At 39.4% G+C, this 15,066-nt stretch overlaps 1 protein-coding gene across 4 annotated transcripts; it reads left to right on the forward strand.

The window, feature by feature from the left end:
* Positions 1–4,955: 4,955 nt before the first annotated feature.
* LOC116422418 (zinc finger protein 239-like) lies at positions 4,956–15,066 on the forward strand. 4 transcript variants are annotated; one of them, XM_031960056.1, is made up of 5 exons: positions 4,956–5,081; positions 8,335–8,437; positions 8,523–8,717; positions 9,450–9,624; positions 12,791–15,066. In XM_031960056.1, the coding sequence occupies exons 3-5, from the start codon at positions 8,625–8,627 to the stop codon at positions 13,642–13,644; spliced, it is 1,122 nt and encodes a 373-aa protein (XP_031815916.1). In that variant the 5' UTR covers positions 4,956–5,081; positions 8,335–8,437; positions 8,523–8,624; the 3' UTR covers positions 13,645–15,066. The 4 variants fall into 4 exon arrangements, with proteins under 4 accessions (XP_031815916.1, XP_031815910.1, XP_031815922.1 ...); XM_031960050.1 differs by having other exon boundaries at positions 8,526–8,717; XM_031960062.1 differs by lacking the exon at positions 8,335–8,437.

The raw sequence follows: 15,066 nt of genomic DNA on the forward strand, positions 1-15,066 counted from the left end.
AGCCAAGACATGCTATCTGTCACTAAATGAGTCCATGGTTTGTCTCCATTAATGCCAAAGATCCTGAATAAAAGGACAATTTTTATTATATGATTTTGGGGATTACAGAACAAAGAACAGAACAGTACAGGATATGGTTGGTTACACCATGATTGGTTACAGATTTTGAGACACAGAGAACAACATGATATTTTGGTAATGAAGCTAGCAAGGACTCCCTCCCCCACCCCTACCCCTGCTCTTTTCACTTAAGAGACTAAGAAGTGCTCATTGTTTGAGTCCAGGTTCGAGATAGTGACCCAGACTTTGGGAAAGCAAACAAGCCAGCCTTAAAGGACAGCTTAGTGGAAGAAAGATATCAGGTCCAAAATCTCTTGCTTTCCCATGCATTCTTCAACAGCAGTTAAATTCCCTGGAGAAAGAATAGATGGATTTTCAAATTTAACCCCTTATAGGCCAGCTAATCTCTGAATTAAGTTCCGAGACAAAGAATTATAATTTAAGCAGTTACAGAACAAAATCAACTAATTGTAAAGAAATGATAAAAGATCAAATCTTAATCTTCTCATTAGTAAAATTTACATGAACTGATGCAGAGTGAAATGAGCAGAACTTAGAGAATGTTATACATAATAATAGCAATATTATAACAATAGTCATCTGAGAACATTAATTAATACAATGATCTGTGACTTCTCCAAAGGCCTCATAATGAAAAATACTATCCATCTCTTATGGATTCTGAGTGCAGATTGAACATAGTTTTTCCTTCATTTTTCTTGCTTCCTCCCTTCCAATGACTAATGCAGAAATATATTACATTATTTCATATGTATAATGAGTATCAAAGGATGGAGGGGGAGAGAATAAAAGTTTTAAAAAGAAACAATGTGCTCTCCCCTTCATTAGAAGTATTTGGTTGGAACTAGGCAACTATTTGATGATATATCTGGGGTTATTATTCAGGTAAAGATTGTATACAGTAACATTACAAATTCTGTGACTTGTGTTCCCTAAATACTTTTCTTGATCTCTAATCCATTTTCTTCCATACAATATTTCTTGGGGGGTTATAAAATTAACATACTGGACATACCTAATAACTTTCTTTTTTGTAGGAAGAATAAGATTGACATGTATTTTCTATTTCTTGTTTCAGATGGTGAGACCAAGAAAAAGAATGATTCATTGTCTCTTAATTTGATAAAAATATTTATCAAAAAGTTAAAGAATACATTACAACTCTAGGAAAAGCCTGGAAAGCTCAAAGATCTGTAGCTAAAAAAATGTGAGAATTGAAAGATACCTAAGAACCTGCAAGGAAAAATCAAAAAGGCTGCTCAACAATTGGTAGTAATGGATAATAAAAATTTCACAGAAGAAAGTCAGAAAATCAGGAATCTAGAAACAATCTTTTGTTTCAGTTACATTAAAAAATTCTGTCTGGGAAGAAATTGTATGTATGTCATGAATGTGGTTAAAACCTTCATTCAAAGTGGGAACCTTGTACATCAGTGAATACACACTGAGCAAAAGCCCTAATCATAAAATGAATTTGAGAAACTTTTGCTTAGATTTCTAATCTCATTGTGGAGCAGAAAGTTCTGCATTGGGGAAAATTCCTTAAATATAGCAAGGCTGAGAAAATCTTCAGTCATAACTCACAATTTTTTCAATACCAATGCATATTTAGGAGAAATGCTACAAATATAAGAAATATAGGAAAACCTTGGTTCAGTGTGCAGATCTTAGTGTACAACAGGTAAGTCATAATGGGGTGGAACTGCATGTATGTAGAAAAGTTTTTGGTTGTCACAACATACTGCAGAAACATCATGCATACAGTAAATGTGAAAAAGCCTTCAGTCAAATCTTATGACTTACAGTATATCAGAAGAATCCCCAGTGGAAAGCAACCATAAATAAACACTGTAGCTCTTACACATGTCAGAATACATAATGAAGAGAAACCACATATAGGTAATGAATGTGGGATTGCCTTTAGGCCAAAGCTGAGTCTGAGTGTACATAAGATACTATGGAGAAATTTTATGAATGCTTTCAGCTTCAACTCATATCTGATTCCACAATCCAAGGCTGGGTTCAAAGAAGACACAATTTCTGAGTAGAGGATGAGGGAAGTCCAAATGGAAACTATTACTTGGGTTTTTTCAATGTATTTATTGGTTTTGCTGAATTTTTTATTTTTCTTTTTAAAAAAAAATTATTTGTTATAAAGGAACAGTTCTTGAGGAGGGGATGAGATACAGGATAAAGTCACAAGCTATCAATAAAATTTTATGGAAAAACGCGCTCTCATGCCTTAAAACAATATTAAACTTGTCTTAAGACACAAATTTTTTTTATTTTGATTGGTCCCAGTCAGAGGATAGAACGTGGCTCTCTTCAACTGCTGTATTTTGGGTTGTTTTGATAATTATTTCAACCAAACTTTATTTCCAAAAGATTTACAAATTGCTCACAATTCTAAGGTAAGTAGTATAATAACTATCCTCACTAGATACTACTTCTTCAAAACAGAAGATGAAATGATTTGTTCAGGGTTACATACTATTGAGGTTGAGAATCAAGATATAAGTTCCAGACCTGGTCTAGTTCTCTTCACTATACCATGTTGTCCTCTGAAACTGTTCTAACTTCTTTGATCATCTTTGGCACATTGGTTTTTGTGCTAAAATAACTTTGGGATTATGAAGGGATTTTATGATACTGTGTAACATAACATTGACACACAGCCTTCACTCCCAAAGTATTTTATAAAAATTAACTACAAGGAAGGTAGTTTGATTGTTACAACAGTCCTGTGAAACAGGGCAGGTATCATTTTATGGATGAGAAGACAGATTTAGAGTGATGAGGGATTTGCTTAGTTACAGAGTTGGTAGTTGGAAGAGCCAGGATTCGAACTGACAATACAGGTCATAGAAATTTCAGCGCTGAAAGGAACAGATATAGCAGGTGATCATAAACAATGGAATGACAATTATACATAGCAACAACAAGACTATATGATGATCAATTCTGATAAATTTGACTCTCTTCAACAATGAGATGATTCAGACCAGTTCCACTTGTTCGGTGATGAAGAGAGCCATCTACACTGAGAAGACCATGGTGGTGGACCACAACATAGCATTCTCACTCTTTCTGTTGTTAGCTTGCATTTTGTTTTGTTTTCTTTCCTGTTGTGTCCTGCTTTCTAGAGCCCCCAAGTTGGGATGACAAAATGTACCTTTGCTTTTTAGAGACCCCATGCAGGAGTGATTAAAATATACCTTCTTAGTGGAGAAGTGATGAGGCGGGACTCCTGAGGATGGTAGGAAAATGGAGTCTGTTTATTTCAAAGTCTTTTCCCCTTTTATATCCTCATATCCTTAACACTGGGTATGTGCTAAGTGTATACTACACACCACGTGGGACCACATAAACAACTTGCTATTGTACATAGTTTGCCACCTGGTGTCACTCTGCTTCAGTCTCAACACAGATTGTCACCATTCCCTGACTTCTCAGGAAAGCCCAGAAGCCCTTAGGGGAGATGGGGAGCTGAACCAGACATTGTTAGCAGGTTCCCTCTGGGCTGAAGGGTCTTATACCTTACCCAGAGTTTTCCCACTATGTATGACCCTCTACACTTTCCCAGTTTTTTTTTCCTCCTTCTTGATCCGATTTTTCTTGTGCAGCAAGATAACTATAAATATGTATACATATATTGCATTTAACATATATTTTAACATATTTAAATGTATTGGACTTCCTGTCAGCTAAGGGAGGGGGTGGGGGGAAGAAGGGGATAATTTGGAACAGAAGGCTTTGCAAGCGTCGTCCGTGTTGAAAAATTGCCCATGAATATGTTTTGTAAATAAAAAGCTTTAATAAAAAAATTTTAAAAAGAACAAGACAATAAAACAACAAAAAACAATGGAATGACAAGCCAGAGAGGTGAAGTAATCATGTTTCCTTGATGGCAGAGAACATTATACTCCCAGAACCCAAAACAGGTATTTGCATAAATACACTTTTAAAATGTAAGGTTTACTTCAATTTAAATTAAGCACATCATCAAATGTCATCAAAATGACATCAAAAACACCTGTGTGTTTTATATGAGCCTATTCCTTTTTTTTTTTTTTTAACTGAACTTGTGCTAAGTGTAGAGAACTCCTGGGGCTGCAGGGAGATATAGGAGTTAGCTGCATGGTCACGGGAAACACATTGGGTTACAAGTCCACTTGCCTTCCTGGCCTCTTCCTCCCCTAAAATAAGTTGCTTTGTTCTGGCTTTAACATTGTGTGGTGCTTTCCTCCTACTAAATGAGGGGCCGGCATAGTTTTGAATTTGGAGTCAGAGTTGAGTTTGAATAATCTTGACATTCAAGATAAGTGTAGTTGGTATAGGGACTCCCGACAAGTCCAGCATCCCTGGTTTACAGAGAAAGAAACGGAGGCGCAAGGAGAGGACGTGGTTTGCTTTATCCACAAGACGGTGTTGGGTCAGAATCCAAATTCCGTGACTCCCCTTTCCAGGGCTTTGGTTCCTCCTTGTTCAGTGGTAACTGACTCTTCTCGACTTATAGGGGTTTTCTTGGCAAGTGCTGGAGTGGTTTGCCATTTCCTCCTCTAGGTCATAGGGGTTAAGTGACTTGCCCAGGGTCACTCAAGCAGCTGCATTTGAACTCAAGAAGAGGAGCTCTCCTGATGGAAGGCCCAACGCGCTACCCTTCGGACTGTTTTGTCACAGCTTCAGGAGGCCAGTGCTTTGCACTTATTAGGAGGCCGCAGAGCTTGCCTTCCTACGTCACCCTCTGCTCTCCCCAGCCGCGGCCGAGTCTAAGGGGAGGACGAGAGATCACCGAGACGTGAAGGCCTCCGGGCGGCCTAGAGAGGAAGAGGAAGTCCCAGTTCGGAAGAGGCCATTGTACTCTCCGCCAGCAGCGGCGGCGGCGGCGGCGGCGGCGGCATCCTCGGGATGGGGGCCCGGCTCTCCGCTCTCAGGCTACCCGCCCGCTCTCCCCGCGTTGACGCGGTCGGCCGCAGGCCAGCTTGCGCTCCTACTCCTCGGTGAGGCCGGGTATGGTAACGGGAGGACCGTGGGCGCCATCCCCGCAGGGCCCAGGCCCCTCCTGGGCGAGCTTTTCCCCCGGCCCCCTCACGTCCCCTCCGCCCCTTCCCCTCTCTCTCTCCGCCCCCTCCTTTTCCCTTGGGTGGCCTCCCACTTATTCTCTTCTCTTCTCCCCCGCCGCTTCCCCCCGCGGTGAGAGTGGCCTTAAGGGATCTCGGTAGGCGCCTCCCTTCTCCCGCCCGGGACCCGGGGTCCGAAAAGGGGGCAACAGTTGGCTGATGACCTCGAGGGAGTGGGATGAGCGCTGGAAGCACAGTTGTTCTTGAAAAGTAGTAAGATGGGATACAACTTGAGGTCTGGCTACTGTATTTCAGATTACTTTTTTCCTGTGATTCAGAATACGTTAATTACGGGACTTGGTGACTGACCAAATGAAGCCAAACCAAGTGTCTTACCTATATTGGAAACTTCTTTAAATTTTCTTTTTCAAGGCAGTTGGGTTCAATGACTTGCACAGGGTCACAGTTACTGTATTAGATGTCTGACTAAGGTCACAGTTGAACTCGGGTCCTACTAACTTTAAGGCCAGTGTTCTCTCCACCATGTCGTCTGGCTCCCCCTTCCTAAATGGAAGCTTCCAAGAAGTCCTTGGAGAATTCGCCCTCACAGAACCTTGTGGTGCCGGGAATAGACCGCGGACTTTCTTCACCTGACACTCAGCACCAGCCTGCAGCCGGTCAGCTCTAAAGCAAGCTTTGGGTGTGCAGAAAACGTCCTTGTTAGAAAACAGGTTTTATGTGACTCTTTGAGGTCAGGAGCTGTGCTTTTATTGGTGTAGAAGTCTCCTTGGTGAGGAAATGCCCTCTGCCTATGCAGATTTAGTAACTTTTCTACAATTTTCTGCTTGTTAAAGGGGGTAAGTGGGAGATTAAGTGACTGGCTGGACATCACACAGTCATGGTGTCAAAAGTGCTGCTCCTGATTCTTCCGACTAGAGTCCAGCCTTGAGATTTAAGAGTACTTTTGTCACAGCGCTGTGAGATAAAATTTTACTCTAATTTTTCAGACAGAGGTGACTAGATGACTAAAGGGACATATTGCCTGGCCTGGAGTCAGAAACCTGTGTGACTTAACCTCTACTTGCCCTTAACTCACTAGAGAAGGAAATGGCAAGCCACTTTGCCAAGAAAACCCCATAGGCAGAATGATCCACAGGGGTCATAAAGTGTCCAAACAACTCGTTTTACAGATGATAAAATTTGAAATCCAATTCCATCATGCTTGTGGTTAGCTTCTGGTCTTTTAAGTCTTTCTCCCTCTATTTACAAAGAGTTCAGTACCTATGGGTCTCAGTGTTTCCTTTTCTGCATCAGCCTATGTCCCTATACCTAGGGACTCAGGATATACTCCATCTGCTGGGTACTTTCTGCTCCTTGGGTTTCAGTGAAAGGGCTCTCTTCTAGTTTTCCTCCTTTCCCTCATCCATCTTTCTCATTCTTACTTCATTGAATCATCCATCTTTTACCTTCTATATTTAAGTATCTCCCAGGACTCTGTTATGGACTCCCTTCTCTCTATATATATACCTTCTTTCTTTGGGATTGCCTTAGCTCCTATGGATTTAGTTAATTGTCTCTATAAAGAGGACTCTCAGATTTATGAAATAGCAAGGGGGTTCACTGGATAGAACACTGAACCTGCAATCAGGAAGACGAGTTCAAGTCTAGCTGCAGATACTTATTATTTGGGTAAATATGGGCAAGTCAGATGATAGGGATTAAACAACCTCTGTGTGTCCCAGTTTTCTCATCTGTAAAATATGGACAATAATAGCATCTTTGTTCCAGGATTGAGGATAAAATGAGATATTTTTAAAGTACTTTGCAAATCTTAAATTTTATACAATACATAATACTTATATATATATACACATATAAAGTAATCTTATGTAAATATATTGTTATTGTCCACAAATTCAGCCCTAAGAGCATCTGTTGTACTCATGCATCTGGATTTCCCACATAAGTCTGTACCCCATATTTAATTAATTTCCAAGTCTTATCATTACTATCTTCTTTCACATCTTTTTAAAAAAAAAAAAAAAAAACAACAGCTTTTTTATTTTTCTAAATATATGCAAAGTTTTCAACATTCATCCCTGTAAACCTTGTATTCCAGATTTTTCTCCCTCCCTCCCCATCTCCCCTTTCTGCTAAACAGCAAGCAATCCAAATAGAGATTAAACATATGCACTTCTATACATCTGATCAAAAAGGAAAAAAAATGAGAAAGAAAAAAACAAGCAAGTAAACAATAACAAAAGGTGAAAATACTGTGTGGTAATCTACATTCACTCCCCATAATCCTCTGTTTGGATAGAGATAGCTCATAAGTCTATTGCAATTGGCCTGAATCATCTTATTCTTGAAAAGAGCCAAGTCCATCAAAGTTTATTATCACATAATCTGTATAATGTTCTCTTGGTTCTGCTCATTTCACTCAGCATTAGTTCATGTAAGTCTCTCCAGGTCTCTCTGAAATCATCCTGCTGATCATTTCTTATAGAACAATAATATTCCAAAACATTCATATACCATAACTTATTCAGCCATTCTCCATTTGATGGGCATCCACTCAGTTCCCATTTCCTTGCCACTACCAAAAGGACTGCCACAAACATTTTTACATGTCTCATATCTTTCACTCATAGGCCACTACTAGTTCAGGCCCCTCATCTGAACTTCCTAATTGGATTTTCAGTTTATAGTCTTTCTGTCCAGTCTGTTCTCCATTATACTTGCCAGAATCTTCCTAAAAAATACAAATCTGATCATCTTATTCTGCTACTCAAAAAGCTTCAGTGCTTCTCCATTATCCATAAGATACAGGCCACATTCCTCAGCTTACTTTTCACATCTAACTATACCTTACTTTTAAGGCTGGATATGAGTGCTCATGTCATTCTCCTAATTGCCTAGGATGGGAAACCTTGCTTGTGATCCTTGATTTAGGAATATGTTGGTTTCCCTTCTTCAATTTACATAATCTAGGAACTTGCAAGTTGATGATTCCCTCAAAGGTTTTTTCTCACACTTTTTTGAACATTTTTCTCTTTTACTGATGCTATTTCCCAGTCACAGTGGCTATTTGCTTTTCCCTTCCCCTTGGCACTCAATTCCCTTCTCTTTGCCTTTTTTTTTTTTTTTTTTAAATGTTATCTCCTCATTGTCTAACCTAGTGCCTTGTATATAGGTCAGTTTGGATATACATATATTTGTGTGGGAATGGCATCTCTTCAAGTGAGCATTGTGGGAAGTATTCTTTCTTGGAATTTTGCTTCTTTGGGCCAGGCCTGGTGAGTGACCTTTATTGTCTCAGAACTCAGCTCTTTGGGATCAGTTCATTTCTCTTAGGTTAACAATGACATTTTTATGTCTCAGTAGATGAGACTTGTTCCAACTCGAAGAAGTTTTAGAAACTAGAAGTCAGACAAGTGTTGATCTTGACCAGCTGGAACAGAGGCCATTCTTTGACTGAGGAAGATGACCACAAAAGAGAAAAAAGGAACAGACCTGGATCTTTTGGGCCCTATCTCAGTAAAGGAGGAGGAAGAGGATGAAGACACTTGGGGTCAGGTAACAAACTTGTATGAATACACTAAGGCTGTGGTTATAGGGGAAGATTTTTAGGCTAGCCTTGGTAGATCATGACAGAAAATAAGAAATGGGTGGTATGGTCTGGCCCATGGGAGGAGGGAGAAAGGGATTGTTAAAAATAGGAAATCTCAGGTCATCCTCTGTTCTCCTCTCAATATCTGAACTTTTAACTATCAAGAACATGATGGAAATATTCCATGACTGAAATAGTTTCCAGGCTGTCATGCTGTAGTTCAGAAGACTTAGATTTGTGGGACAAGATATATGTAGTTCCTAGAGTTTCCCCACTGTCTTTACCCCCTTCTGCTGAAATTAAGACAAAGTTTCCTATGACTTGTAATAATAGTAATGACTTACAATTATCTAACACATAAGGTTTTCAAAGTGGTTTTCCTCATAAATACTATAAGGTAGATAGTTCAGATATTAATAAGTAATAAGATCAGGGTCTCTATTTTTATTCCTCCACCACTGTAAGCTATGCAGAGTTCAGAAGAGACTAGTCTATAAATTGTTTTTTAGGCTATCAAGTCCTACTCATTAATTAGCACATATGTTCATCACATATTCTGGTGAAAGTGAATTCTTATGAAAGAGCACCTCAGAGCCATAGTTAAATGTGCCAGAGGAGTGAGCGGTAGGAAGAATACAGAGTTGTGATTTCTCGTATATCTTTTCGTCATGAGCCTAACCATAAACTTATGCCTCCAGGTCTCAACCCCTATCCAGAAACTTGAAATACCTTGGGGAAAAATAGCAACCCTGGAAAAAGTCCAGGTGTCAGCTCTGATGCCACTCAACAACCATTCATCAGCTGGAACCCCTTTGCTGCCTGCTATGATGACCAGATACAAGGACAGAAAGCTAGAAAATCATAGGAGTGTGGGTAAGATCTTTCCATTGATTTAGTTTCCTCTTTTCTTGGTTTCTTTCCTTCTTTCTTTGTTAGTGGTTATGGGGTTTCTGAAAACTTTTTCTTATTTGAGGCCTTCTCTGATTTTCACCCCACTCTGCCTAACTAGTTCCTCCCTTGAAGAACTTTAATAATAATTTATATTTACTTACATGTGCAGATTTTGTTTCCCCCCAATAGGATGTAAGTTCCTCAAGGACAGGAACTTTAATTTTTGCTTATGTATCCCTAGCGTCTAGATCACAGTAAGCCATAAATAGTTGCTGATTAATCTATGAGACAGAATTTTCATTCACTAGCTTCAGAATCATTCTTGAGGTCACTTTGACTACAAAGAAGAATATTTGTCCTCCAGTCCAATCAGTTGTTATATGTTTGTGAAATTACATTATGACGTAGTTACATAGTAGCATAAGACATAATTAAAACTCAAGGAGCTGACACTTTAGATCCCCAAGCCGCTAAATCTCCACACATTTCTGGTGAGAAATTTAGAGTCAACTTAGAGCTCAGAGAGACCTTGGAACATAGAACTTTAAGAACTGAAAGAGACCTTAGAATGTAGCAGGCAATAGATGATGTGCAAAGTGATTCAGCTGGTGCTTTGCAAAGTTCAGAGGAGGGAAAGGTAACTGTGGACAAGGGTCAGGAAAGGCCAGGTTTGAGTTCTGGGCCATGAAAGAGAAAAGGAGAAGGGAGGAGTAGAGCATTTTAGATACATGGAACAGTATGAACAGAAGCATGGAGCTGGGAATGTGCAAGGAATGTTCAGATAGTAGAACTGAAAAAGTAGATTTAGGCCAGATTAAGGACCACCTGAAAAGCCTGGTTTTTGTGAGGGTTTTCTGCTGTATATCTCCATGCTAGGCCTGTGGGCTCACTTTTCCTATCTTCCCAGTGATCTAGAAAAAGGAACCTTTTTTGTTGTTCTAGGCTTAGGAAAGTCTTTTTTTTTCTGCCAAGGGCCATTTGGCTATTTATAACTTATAAAACTCAATTGGTGGAAGGTTTTGCCTAGCTTTGAGCTTATCATCCCCTGTGGTTGATTATGCAAATGATTTTGAGGGCTCACCCAGACATTTCCCATGCCTGGTCTTGGAGCCACATCCTTACAGTCATCTTTTGGAAAGATGTGCATTTGACTTAGGCAGCTGAAGATGAGGCAAAATGGTGCAATGGAAAGTATGCTGGATGTGCAGTCAGAAGTAGCTTCAGATGCAGACTTCTCTATGTTCCCTGCCTGCCTTTGGGCAAGTCACTTCTGTTTTCTGAGAGGCGCAGGCTAAATGGCCCTTATGCCCTTTCTTAGCTCTAAATCTAGACTTCCCCCTCCTCTAGGAGGCCTTCCATATTTTCTCTACCTTTCAAACCAAAGAGGGTGAATTGCTTTCAGAGGACCAAATCTTGCAAGTCATTTTACAGTTTCAAATAAAATAACGAACCTTAATTTCTAAAATGTCAAAACCATTTCTAGATTGTGGCAAGCCAAATTTGACCTTAGTTTGTTGACTTGTGTTCTCAACATTGACTGTTTGTACCATTCTTGCTCTCTTGACACTACCCTGATTATACTGTTATGTCTACAAATCTCTACATGTTCTTATATTAAGACTTGACAGATTCTAGGCTCCAGGTCATCCACCAGACAGTCATGGTGCCTAGTATTTTTGATATAACCATTTGATGGTAAAATGTGAATTAATGTGTGAGCTTTTATAGTAAATTGTACATTTTTTTTATTAGATTCTTTTGGAAGAGATATGAGGAAGTGTCAGGCAACACTTTTTGGCTGTCTGCCTCTTTTTATTAAGCAATTGTAAACATCACATCTTAAAATGTAGATCTGTATAATCCCATCTTCTTACTCCTTCCAAACTCCAGTCCTCATAACAGTGCTTGCTTAGGTTCCCAAAAATGGGATTGACAACCCTTTTATAGACACCTCCTACCCTATCTCTTAAGAACCCTCTTCTCTGTGATGGGGCACTAAAGCCTCAATTCAGAACATGTTTAACCATTTTTAAAAAACTGTCTTGTTTATTTAGAAACTGGTTCCAAAGCAAATTAGTTCCTAAAGACAGGGGGACTATATCTTGAGTGCTTTTTTGGATCATTGCATATTCTTACAGTTATTGTGTATGATATATTCCTGATTCTGCTTGTTTCACTCAGCTTCAGTTTGTGCTGCCTTCTTCTTTGAATGTGCTATTTGTTCCTTGGCATGTCAAAGCTATTCTTGGTAGTCTTAAGCTTATCTTAAGTCTGTCTTAAATCATTTTGATTCCAATAACTTCTAAGGAAACACTAAGTTAACTTGAATGGGGCAGGGCCTTAAAATATTGCTCCTACAACAACCCCAATATTCAAATCTTCACTCAAACCAAATACTAGTTGTGTTACTATGGACATATCACTTCTAGGAGCTTCATAATGAAAATATATGTACTGCTTGCTTTATATTGTGGAGGAAGCAATGGGTCAATCCAAAATACTTCACTGCTTCACTTATCTTTGATTTTGTCAATATGTATACTTTACTAATGCAAATCAGAATCCTTTTACAATTTTCACTGATTCATTGGGAATTTCTATAGCCATAAAAATTCATCACCTTGTGGCCACTCTGATAATTACACTTACTCCAAATTAAATGAGATTGAATCCTAGCAGGCCATAGTTGAAACCTTCCTAGCTTGGCAGGACCCCACACCAGAACTGGTACTTCACTGGTCTGGCCTTTGAAAATCAAGATCACCCTCTAGGTCAGGGGTAGTTTGAGGACGTTTATCCCCCTCACCCAGGGCTATGAAGTTTCTTTATTTAAAGGACCACAAAACAAAGTTTTTGTTTTTACTATAGTCCGGCCCTCCAACAATCTGAGGGACAGTGAACTGGCTCCCTATTTAAAAAGTTTGAGACCCCTGTTCTAGGTTATGATGAAGCATCAAATTAGGATTAAAATTAAGATAAACCTTGAAGTTTTGTTTCTATTTTTTCTATTGTTATGTTTATCTTATTTGAATTCAGTCCCTGCCTATACTCTCAAACAGTTGTGTGGGTCTCTAAAGAGACCATTGAAATGCTCTTAGCATTGCAAAACAGGTGGTAATTTAATTTTTTGTAATTTATTTTGTAACAGATGGTAAGACCAGATCTGGAAGTGATGAAATCTCTGAAGAAAAAGGATCCCATACAGTGGCATCAGGAAGACTCCAGCGCACTATTCCCCTGGGATCTGAGTTTATAGAAGCTTGTGAAGAAGAACATGGTGAGGAAGTGAGGCAGCTGATAATCCCTATTAGGAAGATAGTAAAGGAAGAGAACCAAGATTTCCAAAGAATTATGGACAAAGATAAAACAAGCTCCTCAGGAGAGAAAAGCCAGAACTGTGAAAAACTGGGAGAAAGTTTCAATCTTGGCTCAAAACTTGCTACACACAAGAGAATTCAGAATGCTTATGCATGTGATGAATGTGGAAAAGCCTTCAGTCAGAGTTCTACCCTTATTGTACATCAAAGGGTTCACACTGGAGAGAAACCTTATGAATGTCAGGAGTGTGGGAGAGCCTTCACAAGGAGTTCCCACCTTATACGACATCATAGAATCCACACTGGAGAAAAACCCTATAAATGTAATGTGTGTGGGAAAATGTTCAGTCAGGGCTCAAGCCTTATTGTCCATCAGGGAGTCCACACGGGGGAAAAACCCTATGAATGTCAGGAATGTGGGAAAACCTTCAGTCGAAGTTCACGCCTCATTGTCCACCAGAGAATCCACACTGGGGAAAAGCCCTATGAATGTAATGAATGTGGGAAAGCCTTCAGTTGTAGTTCTTATCTTATTGTTCATCAGAGAATACACACTGGGGAGAAGCCCTATAGGTGTAATGAGTGTGGGAAAGCCTTTGGTCAGAGTTCACATCTTATTTTCCATCAGACAACTCATGCTCGAAAGAAACATAAGCTAGCTGCACTGGTTAGAGCACCATCTTGACAGGGCAAAGTTTCAGCTGTGTTAGGTCAGTAAATATTTCTGTGCTCTTCCATTTGCCTAATAAGAATGCTAGGTGCTATGGGAGTGAGAGTTAAGTTGGACATTGAACATCAATTGGATATAGATAGAGAGGAGAAGGAAAGGCATTCCAGATGAAGGGAACAGAAAGAAGAAAGGTAGTAGGAGTGAGTTGTGTGTATGTGTATGTGTGGGGAGGGTTGGGAAGGGGTAGAATAGAAGGAATAAATTATTAGTATATAGTGGTAAAAAATTGATTAGATAAATTGGGCCAAATTATGGAGGACCTTAAATTAAGAACTCAATAAATGTCCTGAACCTATTTATGTAAGAAATGAGCCATACTTATAGTTGTTTTCAGTGATCAAATATGTTTTGAGCTTTTTTTTTTTTTCATGTATATGGCCAATAGGTGGAAGGAGGAAAAAAAGAATCTTTAGGATGTAGTAGAGCTCTAAATCTTATGTAAGGTAAAAATTTCCCATGCCATCCCCTGATGGGAAAGATTCTTACTTTTCTCAGATCTTCATGAGGGAGAATGGGAAATTTTCAGGGAAATGATGGCACGCTAAAGAGTAATTTACCCCCCTTTTTAGAGTGCACAGGTTGGATATGGGTGGGGTCATAAAGAAAAAAATCTGATTCACATTTTAAAATAGTACTGAGGGGCAGCTACGTGGCCAGTGGCTAGTGCACTGCCTGAAGGCAGGAGGACACTAGTTCAGATTCATCTTCAGATAACTTAACACTAATTGTATGACCCTGGACAAGTCACTTAATCTCAATTACCTCCTCCCAAAAAAACAACCAACTTTCTCCCCCACCCTCATGTTTACAGAAAAAGCTATCTTCCTTGCACTGTAAGAGAATTCATTTAAATCTTTATTCTAATAGGTATTTTACATTCTACATAAATCATATAGGGACATATGGGTTCTTATAGTGGGCCTCAAATTTTAATGTTCATTATTTGCTTACCAAATAATGGCTCACTTCCACAAACACAAAAATGCTGACAAAGATAGTGCTGTTCTGTTTTGCTCAAATTCTGTGCCCACACCCAGCATGGGTGGAATCCCTTGATGCTTTGGAAAGTTGCCCATTTTATTTTTCTACCTCTGGACCAACTTCTCATCCAACTTGAACAAGTGACCATCATCTTATGACTATGAGATTCCCCATGCTTTGCCCAATGTGTGGATCCTCTGGCCTGGATTTTTTGGCCCTCAAAAGCAGGGTCCATCAACCAATGAGATTCTGTATTTTACCATGCCTCGTTTGAAAATTTGGGAACTCTGAAAAAAAGGTCCTGGAAGAAGAGAGTACCTCAGATTGTGAGAAGGATCTAAGGTCCATTCATTAGAGGGGACCACAGACCCTTTAATAAAGTGCCATTGGCTCAGA

The sequence above is a fragment of the Sarcophilus harrisii genome, chromosome 1, assembly GCF_902635505.1.
Source record: "Sarcophilus harrisii chromosome 1, mSarHar1.11, whole genome shotgun sequence".
In the NCBI taxonomy this organism is placed as follows: domain Eukaryota; kingdom Metazoa; phylum Chordata; class Mammalia; order Dasyuromorphia; family Dasyuridae; genus Sarcophilus; species Sarcophilus harrisii.